General features: G+C 41.8%; 2 protein-coding genes across 2 annotated transcripts in view; both read left to right on the top strand.

Annotated features, from left to right (window-relative positions):
* Positions 1-1035: 1035 nt before the first annotated feature.
* GUCY2F (guanylate cyclase 2F, retinal) overlaps positions 1036-24382 on the top strand; it is a 96105-nt gene continuing 72758 nt past the window's right edge. Inside the window, exons 1-2 of the mRNA XM_006071580.3 lie at positions 1036-1841; positions 15271-15572. Coding sequence (XP_006071642.2) covers positions 1112-1841; positions 15271-15572 — 1032 coding nt within the window. The 5' untranslated portion in view covers positions 1036-1111. The remainder of the gene's footprint in view (positions 1842-15270; positions 15573-24382) is intronic.
* LOC123465416 (glycine cleavage system H protein, mitochondrial-like) lies at positions 8071-12130 on the top strand. The gene is made up of 2 exons (XM_045164469.1): positions 8071-8382; positions 12113-12130. Exons 1-2 carry the CDS (start codon positions 8071-8073, stop codon positions 12128-12130), a joined length of 330 nt encoding a protein of 109 aa, XP_045020404.1.

Below are 24382 nucleotides of genomic sequence, written 5' to 3' on the forward strand. Positions count from 1 at the left end.
CTCCCTCCTCTTCCCTCTTCTGTGTGTGTTAGTTGCTCAGTCATGTCCAACCCTTTGCGACCCATGGACTGGAGCCGACCAGGCTCCTCTGTCCATGGGATTCTTCAGGCAAGAATACTGGAGTGGGTTGCCATTTCCTTCTCCAGGGGATCTTCCCAACCCAGGGATTGAGCCCATGTCTCCTGTGTCTCTTGCATTGTACGAGGATTCTTTACCCACTGAGCCATGAAAGGAATGGCAGTCCCTCTTCTATTCCCCTTAAATTTGGGCTTGGATGACCCTCTCTATCTTCCTCTGTCTGGGCTACTTCAATCATAGCACGTTTTACTCTGCTTTGCCATTATCTATTAACATCTGCATCTGGCCCCAAGAGGGCAGTGTGGTCAAGAAAAATGGACATATTTGAAACTATAATAATAATAATATCACTAAAATAACATTAATTATGTGTTATTATGTTAAAATATTAAATGTTAAAAGCATTTGCTATATGTTTTAATCCATGTAATCCTTATGTAATCCTATGAGATGAGCAGCTATTGCCGAAGTTGAATCAACAGTAATTGGGGATGGATTGAGTGAGAGGCAGAAGAAAGAATCTCAGCTGATTGCTAGGTTTCTGACCAGAGCAAGTATAGATGGAGGTGTCATCTCCTTAGATAAGGATTACAAGAACTAGAGGAACAGGAAGAGTTTGATCAGGGTCAGGGAGAGAAACTTACAGTTTAGGGACTGCCATTCTTTTCATGGCTCAGCGGGTAAAGAATTGGCCTGCAATGCAAGCAACACAGGAGACACGGGATCGATTCCTGGGTTGGGAAGATGCCCTGGAGGAGGAAATGGCAACCCACTCCAGTATTCTTGCCTGAAAAATTCCATGGACAGAGGAGCCTGGCGGGCTCCAGTCCATGGGTCGCAAAAGGTTGGACACAACTGAGCAACTGACACACACATTCCTTTCATAATTTTTATTTCCAGAAGCTTCAGGAATAATGGGAGTAATATACCTTTTCTTCTGATTGACAGGCACTTGGACACCCCACTGTCAGTCTCGGAACAACAGAATCACCTTGCAGTATTTCTTCGTTAGCCTGCTGGAAGCAGGAGGGCTATGTTCTTGGGACCCTGGCCTTTCTCCCACCTTATGCTCTGGTTCGCGACTCTGGGAAGACAGCGAGGACAACATGGCCTTGCATCTTTCAAGCTCCTGTGGTGTTTGTGGCTCTTGGTCCTTATGTCTCTCCCACTGCAGGTGTGGGGGCCACCCTACAAGATAGGGGTGGTTGGCCCTTGGACTTGTGATCCATTGTTCTCAAAGGCCCTGCCTGAGATTGCTGCTCAGTTAGCCACTGAGCGGATCAACAAGGACCCAGCCTTGGACCTGGGTCACTCTCTTGAATATGTGATTTTCAATGAAGACTGCCAGGCTTCCAGGGCTCTCTCCAGTTTCATTTCCCACCACCAGATGGCCTCAGGGTTTATTGGACCTGCCAACCCTGGCTACTGCGAGGCAGCCTCGCTCCTGGGAAACAGCTGGGACAAAGGGATTTTCTCCTGGGCTTGCGTGAATTATGAATTAGACAGTAAAAATAGCCACCCGACTTTTTCTCGGACTCTCCCTTCTCCCATCCGGGTGCTGCTAACTGTCATGAAATATTTCCAGTGGGCTCACGCTGGAGTCATTTCCTCAGATGAAGACATTTGGGTGCACACAGCCTATCGAGTTGCAAGTGCTCTTCGGAGCCGCGGCCTACCAGTAGGGGTCGTCCTGACCACAGGACAAGACAGCCAAAGCATCCAGAAAGCTCTCCAGCAGATTCGCCAGGCAGATAGAATTCGCAGTGAGTGCTTTCTCGGGGCTCAGCTTTCAATGTGGCTTCAGTGAAAGGTTTCTGACCCTCACAGCCTAGGATAGCACATTACTCCCCAGTTCTTCATGCATTTGCCCCCTTTCAATCACACTCAGGCCCCAAGACTGTCCTGCTTCAACAGAGCCTATTTTATGAACTGAGTACAAGTACAAAGACCTCTGTGGTTCAAATGCCCTTGGGTGCCAGTGCCTGCTTTCAGCGCCTCAGTGGGGAAGATTAGCATCAAGAGCAGCTGTGGCCACACACCCTCCATGCTGTTAGGACCTCGGCAGTTTCAGATCAGCCGAGAAGGGGTGTTCTTAGAGCTTTATTTTTGTCCAGTCTAGTCACTGAAGTGAGATTTCCCTTTGATTCCCTTCTGGGTACTTTCCCTCATAGGTGCCCAGTGCCCCTGGTTCATCACCTCTCACTTAGAACGTGTCTTCTCTGGACTCCAAAATGCACACCCACCGCTTCTTGCTTTCCAGTCCTTGAAAACAGGGTTTTTCTCTCTCTGCAGCATACAATGGGCTGATATGGAGGGACATAGCTGATAAAAGAAAGCATATTAAAATGAGAAACCTACCCAAATTGTAACCATTCCCCTTCCAAGAGAAGTTTTCTGTCCAAAGATGATTCTTGCAGAGACCATGGAGCAACTGGGAAGCAGCAGACTGACCCACTGACTGAGGGCAAGTTGGGTGCATTTTGGGGAAGGGGAGGACACTTCCTGATCTTCTTAAATCAGATGGATGTGTTTTACATATACTTACTGCAAGCCCTTGTGACACTGGGTCTTGATTTTTTTTTCTAATTGTTTAATCTCCACCTTACTTTTTTCTGGAAAGTAGCAGTGATTTGTGGGAACACTGCTCATCCTCTATTGCAGTCATTCCATCACTTCAAGACAGATAGCTCAGAAACTACTTGTCAAACTGATTACTTCTAGGATTAGTCCTGGTCCCAGTCATTTCCTTAACATAACAATGCACTTGTTAGAGAATGGTCCAGCTTGGGGCTGGCCTGTACCCAGAAGCTCAGTTTAAGTTTTGAGTGTCTCCAGTATTGGACCTTAATTATGATCATTTTGGGAGGATGAGGGCAAGAATATTTAGTTCCAGGAACTACAGTAGTCTGCTTCTAGCTCCAGTCTACAAGATCCTATAAATGTTAAGCAATCAGTGTGGCTCTGATTACTTCATAATAGAGCCTGATACTTTCAAAGCAGAGCACAAAATTATTTTCAAAGATATAAAACCATTTTCAGGGAGGAGTCATGCCAGAAACAAGCTAACATATTTAATATCATAACTTTATAATATGTTACAAATCTTCATGAAGCCCAGTGTCTCCTGCAAGTTTACATTCCATGAGCATTTCACATCCCACCCATTCTAAATAGTATACTCTTTAAAATGACATTTTGTTCCCTACCATGAAATGTTAAATAAATCCAGGCCCCAAAGCTCTTTGGGTTTTCAGACTGAGAGAAGTTAGGATTGAGTACTCAGCACCCACAACTCTTTTGAGGCAGGGAGGTAGCAAATACACTTATTGCTATGCTATGCTATGCTATGCTATGCTATGCTATGCTAAGTCACTTAGGGCGATAATACACTTATTATAGTCTTACTATTAGAGATTCATTCCCTTAGGTCAATGGTTCTCACTCTGGCTGCACACTGGAAATACCTGGACATCTATTCAAAATGATTGGAGCCAGAGTACCACCTCTGGATATCCTGATGTTCTGGTGGTGAGGGCCCAGCAAAGGTACTTTAAGTAGCTTCCCAGGTGCTTGCAAAATAAAGCTAGAGTCAAGAACCATTGCTTCAAGTTCATGAAAATGCAAATAAACTTTCCCTACTTTAAGTTACCAGATATTTTTTCTTAATATGACTTTGTTTAATCAGATTGTTTTCTGTATAACAGTGTGGATCAGCTTACTAAGGGAATGAAAATTTTAAGATGGGGGTGAGAGAGTAGATGGGGGCAGAATGGAGGTGGGATCCTGGAAACCTAGAGAGGATGGTATGTGGTTATGGAGCAAAGGAAGACCCTGAATAGGGAGAGAAGCAACAGAAAGTGCAGTAAGGACTCAGAAAGACAAAGTGAGTGAAGACAAAGCTGTGCTTGCAAGGATTTTACCCTGGGTTTCTGACAAAACATAGGCAGACTCAGATGAAGCATGCTGGGACTTCAGCAACATGAATCAGAATGTGGGTAGGTTGGGGGTGGATGCAGGCAAACTGAGCCATTGGTTGATCTGTGGTCTGAGTATGACCTCTGGCAGTTCGGTGTGCAGTATCTAAGAGTGTGTGGTACTTACACTTGGCACAGCTAGTTGTTGGTATCTGAGGGCACCCCAAGTGGTACGTGGGATATGGTAGAAGGATTTGCAGAAGAGGAGTGAGTCTTAAGGTAAACTTAGTGTCCACTTGATCATTGACAGTAGTGCATCAGCCAATAGGAGTATGAGAAGCAGGATTCAGAGTATGAATGTAAATTGAGTATCGGGACTTTAGCCACGAAGCCTGAGGTTCAGGGCACATCTCTGGTCCCATCAGAGAATGGGAGATCTGGTGAGAAACTAAGTTGGAAGCTAATGAGTATGGTGGTGATTTTGTCACTAAGTCGTGTCTAACTCTTGCAACCCCATGGACTGTAGCCTGCCAGGTTCCTCTGTCCATGGTATTCTCTAGGCAAGAGTACTGGAGTGGGTTGCCGTTTTCACCTCCACGGGATCTTCCTGACCCAGAAATCGAACCCGGGTCTCCTGCATTGCAGGCAGATTCTTTACTGACTGAGCTATGAGGGAAGCCCCAATGAGTATGGATTGGGCCAACAGAACAAGTGAGGACAGTTACAGTACACCAGATTCAGCACATACTAGATCAAATCTCTGTTGACTAAAACACACACACACACACACAATGTGAGAGTTGCGAGTTAAGTTTTATCTGGGGCAATATGAGGACAGCAGCCCGGGAGAGAGCACCTCAGATATCTCTGAGAAACTGCTCCAAAGAGGCAAGGGGAAAGGACAGTATATATGTGATTTTGGTGAAGGAGGAGTACATGCAATCAAGCACATATTTTTTTGTAGAAAGTTTCTGCTGGTCTTGGGAAGCCTATGCTAGTCTTAAGAAACAGCCATCACCATGAATGATTTTAGTGCTTTTCTAGATACGAGGAGATACAAGAATTGGGGTCATAAAGTTAGCTCCTGAAAATATCTAACTATCTGAGGACCTGTCCTGCCAGTTTGCTGGAGCACAGAGTGCCTCATCTCTGCTTTCCACCCTGAACTCCTTCAAGGGGTGTTGAAGGTCAGCAGCTGGAGCGGCACATGATTCAATCCTTGTAGAGGTAGATGGCAAGCACCCATGACAAGTGCCAATTTGTGGTTGACATTTCTAGCTGATTTTCTAGCACCTTTTGACGGGGACTAGAAATATGGTAATACTGTATATAGTATTTATACAGTATAGTATAATACGGTAATAGTATTCCTAGCTGTTAACTATCATAACCGAAAAAGCACTAAGGTTTTTGTGGTGACCTCAGCTGAGAAGGACTGAGCAAGGCAGGACCTAGCCTCTTCCTTATTCTGCTGGATATGAAGCTACTTCTTAACACTATGGGCCCGCAAACAAACCTTCAGGGTAGGACCTTTTGGGATGTACAAAATATAGTAGAAAGGGATCCCTTCCTTTGGAGAGGACTGGCAATGTTTGGAAGTAATGGAAATAGTTGGAAGACTGATTTCGTCTGACCTGCTCACAATAACAGTGAGCACAGCCCCACGTGACAGTGGTGGTGGCAGTGAGACGTAGTGGTGGGGAGCGAGGGTAGAGAAAGTTAGCTTATTACTGGCTCGTATGCCACTTCTCTTTCACATAAATTTATGTTTCTGGTGCTCACTGGGCTCCTGGGTGGCTCAGTTGTAAAGAATCTGCCTGCTAAGGCAGGAGACATGGGTTCAATCCTTGGGTCGGGAAGAGCCCCTGGAGAAGGAAATGGCAACCCACTCCAGTATTCTTGCCTGGAGGATCCCATGGACAGAGGAGCCTGGTGGGCTGCAGTCCATAGGGTTGCAAAGAGTCGGACACGACTGAGTGACTGAACGTGAGCATAAGCATGAGTGCTCACTGGCACCTTACTGGAGTCAGAAGGAATGTCTTTCTTAGAAACCGGTCTAAATTGTGCTTACACAATGGCAAGACAATGATAAAATTTAATTGTAAAGATGATCATAACAGTAATAATGGTTGTGGGCTTTTGGAAGGGGAAACAGCTGGGGCGTTATTAGAGGCTGCCACTGAGACAATGAAAACTCTACAGTTTACAAGGTATTTGCATATAGATAATGTCATTTAATCCTCTGGGTTATCCAGGAGAAAAGGTATTCTCTTTTAAGTTTTACAACACCTGTGGATCTCACATAACAAGTAGGTAGATACAGACATCATTAAAATCAAAGAATGGGGTAAATGAAGTCCCAGAGAAGTCGGTATTCTGTTTCTCCCAGATTGTCAGCTCATTTCCTTTAAGCTTCAGAGGCAATTACCAATTATCTTTGTTTCCGAAAAAGTCATAAAGGAGAGATATTGATCAAAGACAAAGGCCTCAACTTATGGTCAGGGCTGCTGTGTGTGGTTATGGAAGTTGGCCCTACACAAGGGAACCTAGCTGAGTGGACATGAGGGCCAAAATTCGTTCACTCTCCACTCCTTAAACCATGAGTTCTGTTGGAGGTTTTGATCCAGTGGCAGGAAAAAGCATCTCTCACAGGCTGAGCACCTGTGGAATTGCAATTACCCAGAAGTTCTTTTGCTAATTCTCACAAAGACTAGCAGGAGGCCCCACTGAAAAGCTCTTTAGAGAACTTTTCAAATGGCTATTTCAATCCCTCTTCCCTTCTCCTCACCTTTTTGCCTATCAATGCTTGGCTGATTGTGAAATCCTTTCAATTTGGGTTTACCAGGCTGTTGAACCATTTGGGGATTCCTTTAAATCCTTCCAAATTGGGAATGCTTAGTTACAATATGATGTTCAGTAACTAGGACACTGTCAGAATGTCTTTCTCTTGTTCTTCCAAAATCAGATACCTTATTACTACCTCATTGTCAGGGATCTGGCCAGCCTCTGCCATCTGTTGAAGATTCTTTTTTTTTTAAATATAAATTTATTTTAATTGGAGGTTAATTACTTTACAATATTGTATTGGTTTTGCCATACATCAACATGAATCCACCACAGGTATACATGTGTTCCCCATCCCGAACCCTCCTCCCACCTCCCTCCCCGTACCACACACACACCAAAAAAAAAAAAAAAAAAAAAAAAGAACCAAACCCACCAGTAATAATGACAACATGATAAAAGCTAATATTTATTGAGTATTTATTATATGTTAGTCATTTTGCAAGGGTTTTATATGGACCATCTCATTCAATTTTTGCAACAGCCCTGTAAACTAAGGCCAATTACTATTAAATGCACTTTATGGGTGAGACTTTGGAGTCTAAGAGAGATTAAATACTTGCCCAATACCACATAACTAGTGAGTGGACGAAGGCTGGTAAAGAATCTGCCTGCAATGCAGGAGACTCAGGTTTGAACCCTGGGTAGGAAAGATCCCATGAAGAAGTGAATGGCTACCCACTCCAATATTCTTGCCTGGAGAATCCCATGGACAGAGGAGCCTGATGGGCTACAGTTCATGGGGTTGCAAAGAGTTGGACAGGACTTAGTGACTAACACTTTGACTTTCATGGATGAGATTTGGAGGCTGCTGCTGCTGCAACGGCACCCACTCCAGTACTCTTGCCTGGAAAATCCCATGGACGGAGGAGCCTGGAAGGCTGCAGTCCATGGGGTCGCTAAGGGTTGGACACGACTGAGCGACTTCACTTTCACTTTTCACTTTCATGCATTGGAGAAGGAAATGGCAACCCACTCCAGTGTTCTTGCCTGGAGAATCCCAGGGACAGAGGAGCCTGGTGGGCTGCCGTCTATGGGGTCGCACAGAGTCGGGCACTACTGAAGCGACTCAGCAGCAGTAGCAGCAGCAATACCATTAGATGTGGAGCCCTCATGAATGGGATTAGCGCCCTTATAAAAACAGACACAAAAGAGATGATCTGGGGGCCTGCCCCGCCCCCGCCAGCCGGAGTGCTCTAGGTGCCGCGTGGAGACCCTCTGCACCCATGCAAACATGGCGCTGCGAGGGGTGCAGAGCTTGCAGGCCGCGGTCGGCAGCCTGTGCTCCATCTTGGCACCCAGCGCACCCTGCTCGGCACGGCCCTGGGGACTGCGGGCGGGTGCTGTCCGGGCACTGAGAACCGGCCCCGCTGTGCTGTCGGTGCGGAAATTCACAGGAAAACACGAATGGGTAACAACAGAAGATGGTGTTGAAAGAGTGGGAATCAGCAATTTTGCACAGGAAGCTTTGGGAGATGTTGACTGTAGTCTGCCTGAAGTTGGGACAAAGTTAAACAAACAAGAGGAGTTTGGTGCTTTGGAAAGTGTGAAAGATGCTGCTGCTGCTGCTGCTAAGTCGCTTCAGTCGTGTCCGACTCTGTGCGACCCCATAGACGGCAGCCCACCAGGCTCCTCTGTCCGTGGGATTCTCCAGGCAAGAACACTGGAGTGGGTTGCCATCTCCTTCTCCAATGCATGAAAGTGAAAAGTGAAAGTGAAATCGCTCAGTCGTGTCCGACTCTTTGCGACCCCATGGACTGCAGCCTACCAGGCTCCTCCATCCATGGGATTTTCCAGGCAAGAGTACTGGAGTGGGTTGTCATTGCCTTCTCTGATTTGGAGGCTAAGAGAGGTTAAATAGTTGCCCAATATCACGTAACTAGTGAGTAGGAGGGCTAGGCTACGTATTCAGGTTAATCTAAAGTAGTGCCTCCCAAACCTAAGTGTGGGCAGAATCCCCTGGAAGGCTTACATCCCTCCTCCAGAGTTTCTGACTTGGGGGTGGGGGAGGCTGGAATAGAGCCCTAGAATTTGCATTTCTAACCAGCTCAAGGTAGTGCTGATGCTGATGGTTTGGGGATCATACTTTGAGAATCACTGGTTTAATGAAAGACTTAAGCTCTACTGCCTCTTATGTACTTGAGGAATGCCCCTAAGGCATACTCACTTAAGATCCTGTGTTCCATGGTGTATAATGCAGCCCTTCCATTTTTCTCTCTTAACTTTTGGTCCCACTGATAAAATTATTTTAAGTGCCTCCAAGTGATAAACATTATCCCATTTTTCCTACAGTAGTAATAATAGTGATAGTATAATACTATGACCAAGAACCTTAGTGCTGATAGGGAATTTCGTATAGTTAAATGTAAATCAATGTGAATGGTGAAAGGACAACTTGCTCTCATGAATGGGTCTGCTATCAGTGATGATATAATTATTGAAGACCCAGCCCAAGAGAAAATCTATAAACATCTAGGCTTCCTGCGTTTAAAAGCCCTCATCTGGGCTTCCTTGGTGGCTCAGTGGTAAAGAATCTGCCTTCCAATGCAGGAGACACGGGTTTGATGCCTGGGTCAGGAAGATCCCCTGGAGAAGGAAATGGCAACCCACTCCAGTATTCTTGCCTGGAAAATCCAATGGACAGAGGAGCCTGGCGGCCTACAGTCCATGGGATTCAAAAGAGTCAGACACAACTCTTGTGTGTGTTTGAACATACACACACACACACATCTGCATAGCAGTTTAGGAAAAGTTGAACAAAACATATGTTGCAAGATATGAAGGAATATTAAAAATGTAAGCTGGGCAGTAATGTGAAGGCAGTAAAAGTACTTGTAATAACAGTTTTACTGGGTATGAAAAAGCATGATCTAATACAGACAGAATGGCCATTGAATGTAATATGTGTCTGACAGCATGCTGAGCTACTTGAACCAGTTCAACACTGGTGGCAGGTACGTAAGTGGTGGTCTCAGGACTTAAGGCTAAAAATGTGTGTGGTGTCCTTAATTGATAGAAATAACCACACATCATGTACTGTGGTGTTCTAAAAGTATGGTTTTTGAGGGCATCTTGCACTGAATCACACTTTGGGGTGGTGGTTGGGAAACATGCAGATTCTAGTTATGTATCCTTTTTATAGAGTGGGTAGGGGAGAGCTGAGAGGAGAATGGTGTGAATCTACTTCTATCAGGCTGTGGCCTCATGGGTGTGAATCCTGGGGGAATGTGAGACCTGGGATAAATCACACTGGATACCCCCTTCCCACTCTGGACTGCTTATTCTCTCCCATCTCTCTCAATATCCATTAACATGAAATAGGTTAAGATGAATGCTAGTGGTAGGAACGGGGAAGGCAATGGCACCTCACTCCAGTACTCTTGCCTGGAAAATCCCATGGATGGAGGAGCCTGGTAGGCTGCAGTCCATGGGGTCACTAAGAGTTGGACAGGACTGAGCGACTTCACTTTCACTTTTCACTTTCATGTATTGGAGAAGGAAATGGCAACCCACTCCAGTGTTCTTGCCTGGAGAATCCCAGGGACGGGGGAGCCTGGTGGGCTGCCGTCTATGGGGTCGCACAGAGTCGGACACGACTGAAGCGACTTAGCAGTAGCAGTGGTAGGAAATGTCACAAAAGGTTAAAATGAAAATCAAGGACAGTAGAATGGAGGGTTTCTGTGGATTGGGAGCAGTGTTGTAGGCTATTCACAGTGTGAATAGGACTTCTAAGAACTTCTTCAGCACTAGCTAGTGAAAACATTTTCATCTCACAAGATGTGAGACTGGGCTCAGATTCCTCCACTAAGCACTCTATAGCCAGGAATCTGGGAGAAGTAAACTTTGCTTTTGGAGAAACACAGTTTCTATATCTCAAGGAAGTATTAGATAGAGTATTTTAATATAGGAAGAGAAGTAGGAGTTGAGTGACTTGGGAATTAGCTTCTAGAGTTTCATGACATTTTCTGCTGCTAGCATTGAAGGGTTCTGAGCACCCTGCCATAGTGGGTACCACAGTATGAAGACATAGCTGTTAGACAACTCAAGTGGGGCTCAGGTGGCTCAGAGAAAGTGCTAGTATCACATCCTGGTGAGATGGGAGCTCAGGAGGATGTATTTCCTGGTCCTTGTTTAGGCCATAGAGTGGCTTGACAGTTAACAATCAGGACGGAAACTTACAGATTAATATTATTCAATGATTACCTGTTGACCTAGACCTTGCCAAGGATTTAAGGTTTCTGTCTACTAATCCTTTCCTGACAACTTACAGGTAAAATCCCATTTTAATGAATGTCATTTTGAGATAATAAAGCTATTTATTAAAATAATCATGTAGAACAGGTGCATCCATAAATCCTTATTCACAAAGCACACAATCTATTAAATTAAGCTGGTGTTGTTTGAATTCAGTATTTATGCTTTCTGTTTTAATCATGTTCAATAGCAAAGTCTTACCTTGCAAAAAATAGAGTATACTGTGATTGTTCCCTCTTGAGTCTTCCATTTCATCATCTGTAAAATAATGAGGGAGTAAGAGGAGGTAGATGGTTTCAAAGAGTCTTTCCAGTCATAAAAATTCTGACTCTTTGCCTGAAATGACCTCTGTGTGGGCCAATGAAAGGAAAATTAAAAGTAGAGGTTCAGGTTGAGGGTAAGGTCTTGAGCATAGTTAATGGCACAAGCATTAAAGACAGGCATGTTAGTATCTACCTGCCCAGCAAATATCCCTTTGAATTGTTCCTCCACACTAACAATCTGAAATGCCCATGTCTCACATCTCAAGGAACCCACAAAAGATACCCAATTCATAACTTCTGTTTCTGAAATTTTCAAATATTCATTGTATACTTGGTGCATAATTATGTACCAGGATACAGAAATAAATAAAATACAGTTTTTTTTTTTTGCTTCAGGGAACTCATGGTTTCATAGTAGAGGCTGACATAAATAAATAAGGGCAATACATCTTGTAAGTGCCATGATGGATGTCAGTTCAGTGTACAGTGGGGATCTAAACCAGTGTCATAAGTTGGTACCCTGGAAAAAAAAGTATGGCAGATGGAGGTTTGTCTGCAGGAAGCTTATTGGGGGATTGCTTTCAAGGACAACGTCTGTAAAGGAGAGACAGCAGTAGGGTTGGAAAGAGAGAAATTAAACTGTCATGCAGCCACAACAAAGGTCCCAGCCAGTCCCAGGGGGAACTCTGCAGCTGGGATGGCCTTTCAGAATTGTCCAGAATTAAGGAGTGTTGGCCTTTATGCCTCCATATTGACCAGTCACTGGGCATAGGCTGATGCAGAGAAAGGCATGCAGTGTTGTTGACTTAAAAAAGATAGTCACAACCTTAAAGTAGAGAGTTATTTTATTTGGTGGGAATGTTCAGGACTCTGAGCCTGGAAGACAGCATCTCAGTAGCTCTGACAAAACTGCTCCAAGGAGGCAGGAGGGGAAGTCAGGCTATATACAAGTTTGTGACAAGGGGAGCAGGCAGTCTGATCATCAAAGATCAGGTATCAAGTTAAGGAATTTAGCATGCTGTGTAAGGGCAGATGCAAGCCTCTGGGCTTGCTGGATTCACTCCCTTCACATGCAGCTCAGCCTTCAGGGGCAATCCTGTGTCCTTGTTCACCTTGCTTCTTGCATCCCCAGCTCCTCAGCAATCATGGTGGGGGGCGGCAGCATCCGGTGGATTGCAGTTTTGGAAGCCCTCATTCACATTTGGAGGCCAGAAATCACTGATGGCTGTGACATTTCTTGCTGATTAATATGGCAGGAGATATTTTCATTTCACAGTGTGATAATAATTGTTTAACAGCCAGTTTATGGGGGAGGAGGGAAAAGCCCTGATTTGTAGCATTTGCTGATTCCCATGGTTTTGTAATGCCCACCATGGCCAATTTCAAGCTACCAACATGACATTAACTAGCTCAGAAAATCCCTGAAAATATAACCATTGGCTCTTGTGAACCAGCATGAGCCGGCTCCAGTACACTACTGAGGGGATACAATCTTGGGAAAGGTGGTTCTCCTCACCAGGGAGGTATCAGCTATTATCTCCAAACATTCCCAAAAGCTAGGAGAAAGAATGTTTCATTACTGAAGGTTGCATCTGGCTGGCACACCGCAGCACTCGGTACACATAGTGTATGTTAAAATATTTGTTGTATTTCAACCAACACGAAGCACTTAGTTTTATATGTTTTCCATTCAGTGAAGTAATTTTAATATTCCTTTCCCAGGTGGCGCTAGTAGTAAAGGACCCGCCTGCCAATGCAGGTAGACATAACAGACCTCAGTTCAATCCCTGGGTTGGGAAGATCCCTGGAGAAGGAAATGGCAACCCACTCCAGTATTCTTGCCTGGAGATTCCCATGGACAGAGGAGCCTGGCGGGCTACTGTCCATAGTGTCACAAAGAGTCAGACACGACTGAAGTGACTAGGCTCAGCATGCATGCACAAGTTAATTAAATGAATTTTATCTTTCTTGGGTAACCTTGGTCTCATCAACTAATCTGTCTTTGTAGAAGAAAGATGCCAATACTAACCTACTTGCCAGAGGTACTGTTGGAAGAACTGGCCAGCTACCTGAAGCACCTGACAAAACTCAATTTTCCCCCTCAATGGACATGTGACTGTACCAACTTGACCGCAATGATTCGTATTTAATGGTATAGCCAAATTTAGGGAACTCTAGACCTTCGGTCCTATTTTTTCTTCTAAATCCAATCCAAGGTCTTGTCAGACCTCCCTGCCACTCAATTTCCCCATTATACAATGTGCGATTATGAATCAGGGAGGTTGAATTCCTTGTTTGGTTCATGAACTAGCTCCCGAGATATCCCTAGAGTATTCAATGGAAAGTTTGTGCATCAGAATATATGTAGAACCTCTCAGGATAATAATACTGAAGGAGCTAAAAGTCATTTGAAAGTTCAAGTTATGGTGTATGTGTGGGTGGGTGTGTGTGTTTGGTGTTTAAATCAACTTCATAACTTAATAGGTATGCCTTAAAAAATGAAGGATACTAGCTCTACCTCAAAGAAGAAATTTTCTGGGGGTATTTAACAACTGCAAAGATTTTTGAAAATAGAGGAAGCAATATGTAAATGCCCAACATCAGTCATTGAATGTAGTTTAAGCATACTCAGTTCCTGAGATTAAAGTTTCCATGTAAGCATGTATAATTAATATTTACCAATGGCAATAGGGTCTTTGCCTTTCTTCAAGGAGCTCAGAGTACTTGCCAGGCATTATCTAATTAAACCACTCAATGTACCTGTGAAATGCATTGGAATCTACATTTTAAAGATGTGGGCGCTGAAGCACAAGTGGACTTAAACTAAACTCATTTAGCATGCCAAGGGCTAAAATGGATATAAGACTTTCAGTCTCATTATCTAGCTGCCATTCTTCAACCGTGGCCAATCCACTCTATGCTAGCATAGCCTTGCCAAACAACATAGTTTCATAAGTCCAGGAAGAATTGGAGTGAATGCAGAGTAATTCCAATTATAATGAAGTGGGATTTTCAAAAATTGAACAGATCACCTGTAATATTATTATAGCAGAGTATGAGTTAGTGCCATTCATGTTCTATAATGTCCTTGGTAAGTGTGGGAACACTTGGTCAACATGTGTTAGAATGTATGTTTGTTGGAGGTAGGCAATAAAAAGCAACAGTGGCTATGGGAAAATCTCCCATCTTCTTCTAGGTGTCTTATTCTTAGGTATAATAATAGTTACCATTTATTGAGGGCTTCCCTGGTGGCTCAGCCACTAAAGAATCTGCTTGCAATCAGGAGACTCCGTTTCGATCCTTGGGTTGGGAAGATCCCCTGGAGAAGGGAATGGCTACCCACTCCAGTATTCTTGCCTGGAGAATTCCTGTGGACAGAGGAGCCTGGTTGGCTACAATCCATGGGATCGCAAAGAGTTGGACATGACTGAGAAACTAACACACACATACACCATTTATCGAGCACTGTGTGTTAAGCCCATTACATGGATTCCTCCTTCAGTCATCACTACCATCCCCTGAAGTAAATATTTAGGCAGAGAGAGGTTAAGTAACTTACCTAAGGGTGGGCATACAGCTAGTAAGTAGTGACATTAGGATATAAACCTAGGTCTTCTAACTCCAAAGCCTTTCATTATGCTACCTCCCACTTGGTAACTTTGTTCTTATTCCCATCTAGTGTTCGACACTGCAGCCTGTAGACATGTCTGATTTTTCCCTATTGACTAATCAGAGTCCCTGAAAATACCTCAGCCTCAGCTCAAGGTTTCAACATCTTGCTCATCTTGAAGACATAAGATAGATATCATTTACAAATTGGTTATAGTACATTTATTTGTTTCTCTCAATCTGTAGTGTTTAGTTCTGTATCTTACTAACATTTTGCTGCCATAACCTCCCTGCTTTGTCGGTTTCAGTAATCATCATGTGTATGCATTCGACTTTGATTGGGGGAGAGACTCAGACGCATCTCTTGGAATGGGCTCACGATCTGCAAATGACTGATGGCACCTATGTCTTTGTTCCCTATGACACCCTGCTCTACAGTTTACCTTATAAGCATATCCCCTACCAGGTTTTAAGGAACAACCCAAAACTCCGGGAAGCCTATGATGCTGTGTTGACCATCACAGTAGAGTCCCAAGAAAAGACCTTCTATCAAGCCTTTGAGGAGGCAGCAGCTAGAGGTGAAATTCCTGAGAAGCTGGAGTCAGATCAAGTAAGTGCAGATTCACAAATTAATCATGATCAGAAAAACTCAAAAATCAGGAAGGTAAATATTTTTCCTATCAAGTGCCTCTATTCCTGAGGAAACTCAGTCAATAACAGGCAACTGCACACAAGTTAAAAACACCTTTTGTTTGCAAAAAACTTTTGTAAAACAAAGACACATTATTGGAGTTTTTATTTTTATTTTTTATCTTCAAGCTACCCATAATGACAGCATACAACCATGAAAAAGAAACAAAATGTGTTTAAGAATAGGGACACAAAACTTTAATATATACTAGTGCTAAAATACATATTATATATATACACATATATATAAGTGCCGTTCAAAGGAGCCTAGTAAAAATGAATCCTATTTCTGACCCAAGTTCTGATCAATTCAACAATAAGAGCTGGTATGTAAGAAGATACTGGCTTTATTATTGATAAAGCTGGTATTGGGGAATACAGCTTCTGTCTATGTGTATTTGAGTTTCCCACGATTGAATCTGAAGATTGATCAGCCTTCTCCATCTAGTCACCAGCATTACCAGACCCCTATGTTCCTGCCCCATGAGGGCATGCCTTTCATTTAAATGTGTAACCTAGAAGAGCATAGTGGAGTATGTACTCCCTATAGGGAGCTCACTCTTAAGAGAAATAAGTTAGGATGGCCTGGGATACACATGTTTAATTCTCTTTCCAAATGGACCAGTCAAAGTCACTCCTCCTTTGTGGGAAGGAATGAGTAAGGTGGTGAAGAAGTTAGGTGTTTGTTTTGCTAGTAGGGCTGTCTGTATATGAAAGGAATCTTTGGGAATGGGGAAGAATTCCTCCCTAATAATATGTAAGAAATAATATATAGATATATATGTATAGTTGAGTATATGTATAAACATATTTCAGATTCAAATCACAGCCAGAGGGACTAGTGGAAGAAAAAATAGTGGGGACAGGAAGAAAGCAGAGAAATGAATGGACAAAAACAAAATGGATCAAAAAATGGACAAAAGACAAAAACAAAGAGGGAGAAATAAAAAGAAGACAAGGAATATGAAAGAAAGATGGGGAGGCCAAAGATAGTTACATCAGAAAAAATACAGAGGGAGTTTTTGTTTGTAGGTTAGAGGCCAGACATAGAAGGCACTCAGTTTCAGAAGTATTTAGAATGGCACATAAATAAGTTGAAAAGTTCTAGCATTTGCTAGCATAGTGTATTAGTTATAATGCTCTGGCTGTAACTAACAGAGAGCGCAACACAAAATAACCCAAGTAATTTTTTTTTTCAAAACTGGAAGATATGGGGACTTTAGGGTCAGTTAATTCAGCTGTTCAATGACATTATCAGTGAGCCAGGTTATTTTCACCTTTTCACTTTACAACCATAGCATGCTGGCTTGCCCTCATGCTGGTTACTCTCCTGGTCCCAAGATGACTGCTGCAGTCCCAGACAGCACATCCGAGTGGAACTGTCTACAAACGGAACTGAGAAATGTCCCTTTCTTGTGTCTCTTTTTAAAAGTGAGGAAATCTTGCCAAGAATCTCTTCAAGCAGACTTCTCCCCACACTTTCCTGATCAGTCATGTCCCATACTCATGCTAAATTGAATAATTTAGAAAGAAGAATGAGACCATTGTGACTGACCCTATGGTTGCTGAAAAAGTATGCACAATTAAAATTGAGATTCCATTAGCAAGGAAGAAGGCTGTCGTGTAGGCAATTGATTGTGCCTAACACATTCTCCATGATCTTCTCCTTTGTGTATATTATGTATTCCTTTATTCTGTGCACTGCCTTTCTATCTGAATGGATAGAAAGGTCAACCTTAGGTTTTCTTATCTCTTTCTGTCCTGAGTATTGATAGCAAAGATTTTGCTGATTCTTGTTCTAATAAAAAAAAGTAACTAGCACAGATATTAACAGTTTTGGATTTGAACTTTATTGCCACTGATAAGTTTATAATAAATCTTTCTTTTAGGAGATACACATATATTTATTAAAAACAATTCATTGATTTGGTAAAGAGTGGCAAGAATCCTGCAGACTGCCAAGAATGGTTGCTCAAGCCAGTTGTTTGGTGTATTCACAGGCAAGCAACCAGATGGTGAATTTTTGTACTTGTTATCCAATGATATGGTATCATATAGATACAAGACTAAATCATTTTTTTTACTTTAATCACAGGATTGAGGGAAATAGAAAGAAGTGTGTGTGTGTGTACGCACACATGGGTGTGTGTATCTGTGTGTGTAATACGTGTATGTGAGCAGATATTTTGATACAAAAATTTCAGACCTTTTACTCTTAATAGTTGATCCAATCTCTTTGAGCTGTGGAAAACATAAGGTAATTAAGGTAAAAAAAGACACCATTAGTTTGGTTGCTAGGCAGCCTGTACTCTGCTTTAGACAAGGAAATAGAGCGAAAACAAAGACTCTAAAGCTTATATATAAAGAAAGCTTGTTTAGATGCATTTCTGCCCCCACTTTGCAGGTGCCTTGGCTTTGCCTTCATAACCAAAGAGTGATAGAATTGTAAGATAATTATTTTCGCATCTCTGATAAACAAAAACTCCCTTTCCCCTAAATTACCTTGCTAAAAGGTATTTTTAAAGGCAGCTAGTATAGCAGAAAGAGCATATGGTAAAGAGTTAGACAAACTTGGTTTAAATCTCAGCTTTTCCTTTTGCTAGCTGTCTACCCTTGGGGAAATTACTTAGATTTTTGAGTCTCAATTTCACCATCTGTAAAGTGGAATAGTAATCTACAGCTTTTAGGATTGTTGGGAAGATTAAACAAAGCAATATGGGTAAAGTGACTAGCAGAGTGCTTGACTTACAGCTACTTCCTTTTCACCTTTTGTTTTTGGTTAATGACCTTATTGGTTGATGGTGACCTAGCCTCTAAGTTACAGTCTGACCTCAGCTTCCTACTCTCTTGAAGTTTTATGATTATTGGCAAAGAATTGCTCAATAGTTCCTTTGCTTACCCCTGGACTCCTGTTTTTTTTTTTTTTCTTGTTCAATCAACAGATCAACAGCTATTTATTAAGCACATACCATGTGCCATGCACTATGCTGAATTTCAGATAAGAGTAAACAAGACAGGATTTTTGTCAGTAGAATTGGAGCCAGTTCATAAAAGCCAATTGTGTGCCTCTTTTCCCAACACTGTGTTCACTGGCATCATATTGGTAGATTGAATCAGGCGTTGAGAATATTTATGCCACATAAATTGGTAAATGCTACAAGTAAGAGGTAAATGCTACAAATAAGAGGTTTTTCCCCTTCTCTTAGAGCTATTGCTAATATTTACTAGCACATTAATTGTTTCCAATCTTATGGGGCTTAAATTCTAATGAAAGAGAAATTGTAAATGAGTAAACAAATATATGAGAAAGATGGCTATATTTTTCCCTTGCCCAATAACTTCCAGTGGAGTTGAAAATTCCAAATATAGAGGCTATATTGCTTGAAGCAATGGTTTGCATCCTTTTAGTTTATACAATTGCATCTCCAAAAAATTAAAAAAACAAACAAAATTATCAAAGCAATGCATGCACATAGTTTTAAAAGTCAAGAAATACTAAAATGTTTTGTATCAACAAGGCAGTCCCTAGGCCTTCCTCTCACTCTTCATCAGAAACAACTACTTTCATGTCTTTTAGTTCTCTATTGTGGTATTTATATTTCTAAATATCATACTGCTACTGGTTTCTTGATTACTCTACTTTGGATATTATTTGCTCATTTCCTATTATAGTTAAAGATTGTTAACTCTTATATACTTTCTTACCCTCCTTCAGACTCTCAATAGAATTATGTCACACCTTTTAGTTAAATTCATATTTTATGTTTTTAATATTTTACCTGTCTAAATATCACTCATAAATAATCCATGTGGTATACTATAGTAAGAATTCATTTCAATTATAACTTTTGATTTTTACTGGAGTTAATAATTGCTTTATTTTTATTTTTTTTCCTTAATTTGGATTTCCAAGTCTTTCTGCACTGTCTGATAAAACTATAGAATCCTTTCAAAACAATTTTATACATGGCAAAATCTGTTAAATCCCTTATCAATTTCATTTGTTTTTCCCAAGGCTCTCTGTCCTCCTGTTCCAATCTAAACTTGTTGCTCCCTAAGGTTGCTGTACAACTATTATGATAGGATCTTCCTTTTTGCCACACTGGAAATTCCTTTTTCTCTTTCTTCTGTGTTGGATTCACTATTCATGACTCTCATGACTCCCATTTTCTTGTTTACGGTCTCATTTTGGTGGAGCACATCCTTTAGCAGATTATGAGAAAGATAAACAGGAGTTAAACTTTCAAAATTTTACACTGTGAACTTTTATTCTAGCTTCACTATTGATTGATAGTTTGACTAAGCTTGTCATAAATATAGGTTGGCTTCCCAGGTGATGCTAGTGGTAAAGAATCTACCTGCCAATGCAGGAGACTTAAGAGACACGGGTTCAGTCACCGGGATGGGAAGATCCCCTGGAGGTAACCCACTCCAGCATTCTTGCCTGGAGAATCCCCATGAACAGAGGGGCCTGGTGGGCTACAGTCCATAGGGTTGCAAAGAGTCGGACACAACTAAGTGACTTAGCACTGCTGCTGCTGCTAAGTCGTTTCAGTCGTGTCCGACTCTGTGCAACCCCATAGACGGCAGCCCACCAGGCCCCGCCGTCCCTGGGATTCTCCAGGCAAGAACACTGGAGTGGGTTGCCATTTCCTCCTCCAATGCATGAAAGTGAAAAGTGAAAGTGAAGTTGCTCAGTCGTGTCCGACTTTTAGCGACCCCATGGACTGCAGCCTACCAGGCTCCTCTGTCCATGGGATTTTCCAGGCAAGAGTACTGGAGTGGGGTGCCATTGCCTTCTCCCAGTGACTTAGCACAGCATGGCATAAATATAGATTAAAAATTATTTTCTATTAGCACTTTGAAGACACGGCACTTTGTCTTATTTCCATCATTGGTGTTGAGAACTCCAGTGTCATTCTTTTTCCTGATCCTTTGATGTAACGTGTTTTTACTCCTCCTTATCTTCCCTGGAAACTTTTAAGGTTATCTCTTTATTCCTTATGTAATGAAATTTCATGATTATGCCTGGATTTTTGACATGTATTGTGCTGTACATTTGGTAGGGCCTTTAATCTAGAAGTTCCTTCTGCCTAGAAAATTTTCTTTCTTTTTTTTTTTTTTGATAATTTCCTCAACAACATTGTCTTTGTACTTTCTGGAAATACCATTAGTTGATATAAGATTGCCTGGGTTGATTTTTTTCTCTGGGTTGAATTTTTAAATTGTCTTATTAGTTCCCTTGTATCACTCATCTTTGTTTTTAGTGGTTTTTCCTGAAAGAGTTCCTCAATTTTGTGTTCTGACTCTTTTACTGATTAAATTTTTTTGCTATCATGTTTTTAATTTCCAAGAATTAATTCTTGTTTGATTCTATTTTGTTATAGCATCCTGCTTTTGTTTCAATAATACAAAATTTTCTCTTATTTCTCTGAAGATACTCATTATAGTTTCTTTGAAGTTTTCCTTTGCTCTTTGTGTCTCTCTCAGTTCCTAATTTTTCATGCTTCTTTGTTTTGGTCTCTCTATTTAATCTTGGAAGCTTTCCTTAAGTGATGATCCTGGCTGTCTGGTTATATTTAACAATGAAGCTTTAAAAGAAGGATTTGAAGGTTTATGTCCATGGTGGGCATGTTGACCTGTAGGTTTCAGTATCAGGGAATTGACTTGCCAGCTGTTTTTTTGTGTGCGTGTCAATATCTGTAGATCTTGCCTCTTGGGCTAGTCACTTTCTTTAGAGAAGAATGCTTCGATCTCCTTCCTGGGAGTTGTAATCCTGGTTGTCACTATTCTAGGAGCCATGTTGGGAGAAGTAGACTGGGATTTTCATCATTAAGTATGAACTCTTTAGCTTCATCATTCATTTTTCTATGGCTCACCTCATTTTCACTGTCCTTTGGGTCAAGTGTTCCAGCTCTGGAGCTGCTCTAAATCAGTTTAACCTGTTTCCTGCAGAGATTCGGCTCTCCTTGGTAGAGGTAGATGGCAGAAATCTAACTGTTCTGTACACACACATTCAAAGACACCCCTCTTTTAGTGCTCTGCCTAACCCCCACTTCTGTGCATAGCGCCTCTAACTCCTAAGCCCTTCCAGGTTTCACAGGGGCAAATCTCCTTGTTGCTTACCAATTTAAGTACCTCTTCAGGTACTTAAATTTAATCACCCTCCAGTCTGCTAAATCAGTTACCACTGCTATAGCAGGTTTCTATCTTCATATTCTGTGGTTCAAGATTATAGATGTCTCCTAATACCATTAGTGGAGAAGGCAATGGCACCCCACTCCAGCACTCTTGCCTGGAAAATCCCATAGACAGAGGAGCCTGGTGGGCCGCATTCCATGGGGTCGCTAAGAGTCAGACAAGACTCAGCGACTTCACTTTCACTTTTCAGTTTCATGCACTGGAGAATGAAATGGCAACCCACTCCAGTGTTCTTGCCTGGAGAATCCCAGGGACGGGGGAGCCTCGTGGGCTGCCGTCTATGGGGTCGCACAGAGTCGGACACGACTGACGCGACTTAGCAGCAGCAGCAGCAATACCATTAGATGTGGAGGTTTACTGTTTCTGCTTCTTGTTTTCCTTGGTGTTTGGGAATGATGTTTGAGACGGGGAAGAGAGTGAAGAAAAAAATTTGATTTTTCTGTCTTTAATAAGGAAGCCATGAAAGGAAAAAGAGAAGTTACAAAAGGTATACATGATACTCTTTTATTGGTGAGTTTACCATCCATTAATTAATTTAGCATGTATTTATTAAGCTCAGTTATAACATGGTAAGTAAGAGCATGGGCTCTGAGAGAAAAGTACTGCAAATTTACTTAAGCTCACTGTATCTTCACTAATTTTAAATTGCGAATAATAACAGTACCTACCTCATACAATTATTGTGAAGATTAAATGAGTTAATACACATAAAAGAGCTTGCCTGGCACCTAATGACTCCTCAATAAATGTTTATTGTTATTATTAATGTTGTTATTTTTATTATGATGATGGCCTAGGCATTCTGCAGGTAATGTAATGGAAAGCAAAATAGAAATAAGATCTTTCCCCCAATAAGGTGAACAGGTTTACCACTTCACCTTATTGGGGGAAAGATCTTACTGGGACTGTTATTTATTGGTGATGAATTCAAGACTGGAACAAGGATCTTGAATACTAACTTCTAGGATGATATTACCAGAGCCCTATGTTCCTCTTCTGAAATACAAACAATAGCAGCTATCATATAGTCCATGCTTATTTTGTACCAGGTAATTTACATAAATGGTCTCATTGAATCCTCAGTCCAAGCCTACAAATTAGGTATTATCAAGTGTATGGGGTCGCAACGAGTTGGACATGACTGAGCGAGTAAACTGATTGAACTCCATATATGGGTGATGAAACTGAGGCTTAAGGTAACTTGTCCACTGTCATACAGCTGGCAAGTGGCAGAGCTAGGATTCCAAAAAAGTCTAATACCAGAAGTTCCAGAACCTGACCATTCAACCACACAATAGCCTTTTAAAAAATTAGATCATTTCCCATGTCTAGTACTTTACTCAAAGTAACATTACTAAGAGACTAATACTTTGATTTGAATGGATTTATTGGATCGTTTGGGGCTCTTCTGGTGGCTCACTGGTAAAGAATCTGCCTGTAATGCAGGAGATGCAGGAGACATGGGTTTGATCAATGGGTTGGGAAGACCCCCTGGAGGAGGAAATGGCAATCCACTCTTGATTCTTGCTGGGAAAATCCCATGGACAGCGGAGCCTGGTGGGGTCGCAGTCCATGGGGTCAATGGAGTTGGACATGACTGAGCACACACACACACACACACAGACACACACACATTGGATTGTTTTCCTCTAATAGAGGAGGTGATAGGACATTATGGAAACCTGTGAAAATAGAAAAATAAATCTGAATGGAGAGATTGGGGGGTGGGATATCAGTGACAAACTTTCTAATTTGGTCTCAGCATGACTGGACAAGGATTACACTTTGTACCTTTATATATTGGCACAAAAAGACTTCTGAAATAAGGTTTTAGTTCCTGCCTTCTTCACTTTCATTGTATTCCCAATCCTTGTTTTCAATGAAATTCTATTGGCTACAAATGCATGTTGCTAGAACACATATTTTGAATGTTTTTTCCAAATGTGACCTTATTTGGCTAAGCAAAAGAAGTCCTCTGGATTTCTCAGCAAGCCTGGGGGACCTGAAGCTCCTACACGTATTGTTTTCCATTACTATAGATATGGGTGGTTAGCAGGGGGCTGCTAGGCTGATGGGGATGTGGTTAAGACTAGAGCTTTCCAGGATGGGGGACTACCAGACAGGTTGTCCGAAAAGGTTGCCTGCCGCTCATAGTGGCTATAATTGTCTTTGTGCTTTATTCTATATAAAATAAGAGTGTGATGTTCATGAGTATCATGCCAAACAGATTAGGATATTAGCCATTTCTTGGCTAAGTTCAGGAAATTCATTATTGGAGGTACCACCTTTAATAACAAGAATTCAGTTACCTTTTGGTTTCTTGATCTCTGTATGCACCTGGCTTTTTGTTCAAAGATAATGTCACCATTTTGTCCTTCAAATGGTGCTTTCCAAGCCAGGTATATATATGTGTGTGTGTGTGTGTGTATATATATATATGTATATGTGTGTGTGTATATATATATGTGTGTGTGTGTGTGTGTGTGTGTGTGTGTGTATTTTAATGTACTTCCAAAGTCAAAATTCTCT

This window comes from Bubalus bubalis, chromosome X (genome assembly GCF_019923935.1).
Source record: "Bubalus bubalis isolate 160015118507 breed Murrah chromosome X, NDDB_SH_1, whole genome shotgun sequence".
Taxonomy (NCBI): Eukaryota; Metazoa; Chordata; class Mammalia; order Artiodactyla; family Bovidae; genus Bubalus; species Bubalus bubalis.

Excerpts from the sequence above, each read along its gene's own strand:
- LOC123465416 (XM_045164469.1), top strand. The coding sequence starts at position 8,071 with ATGGCGCTGCGAGGGGTGCAGAGCTTGCAGGCCGCGGTCGGCAGCCTG.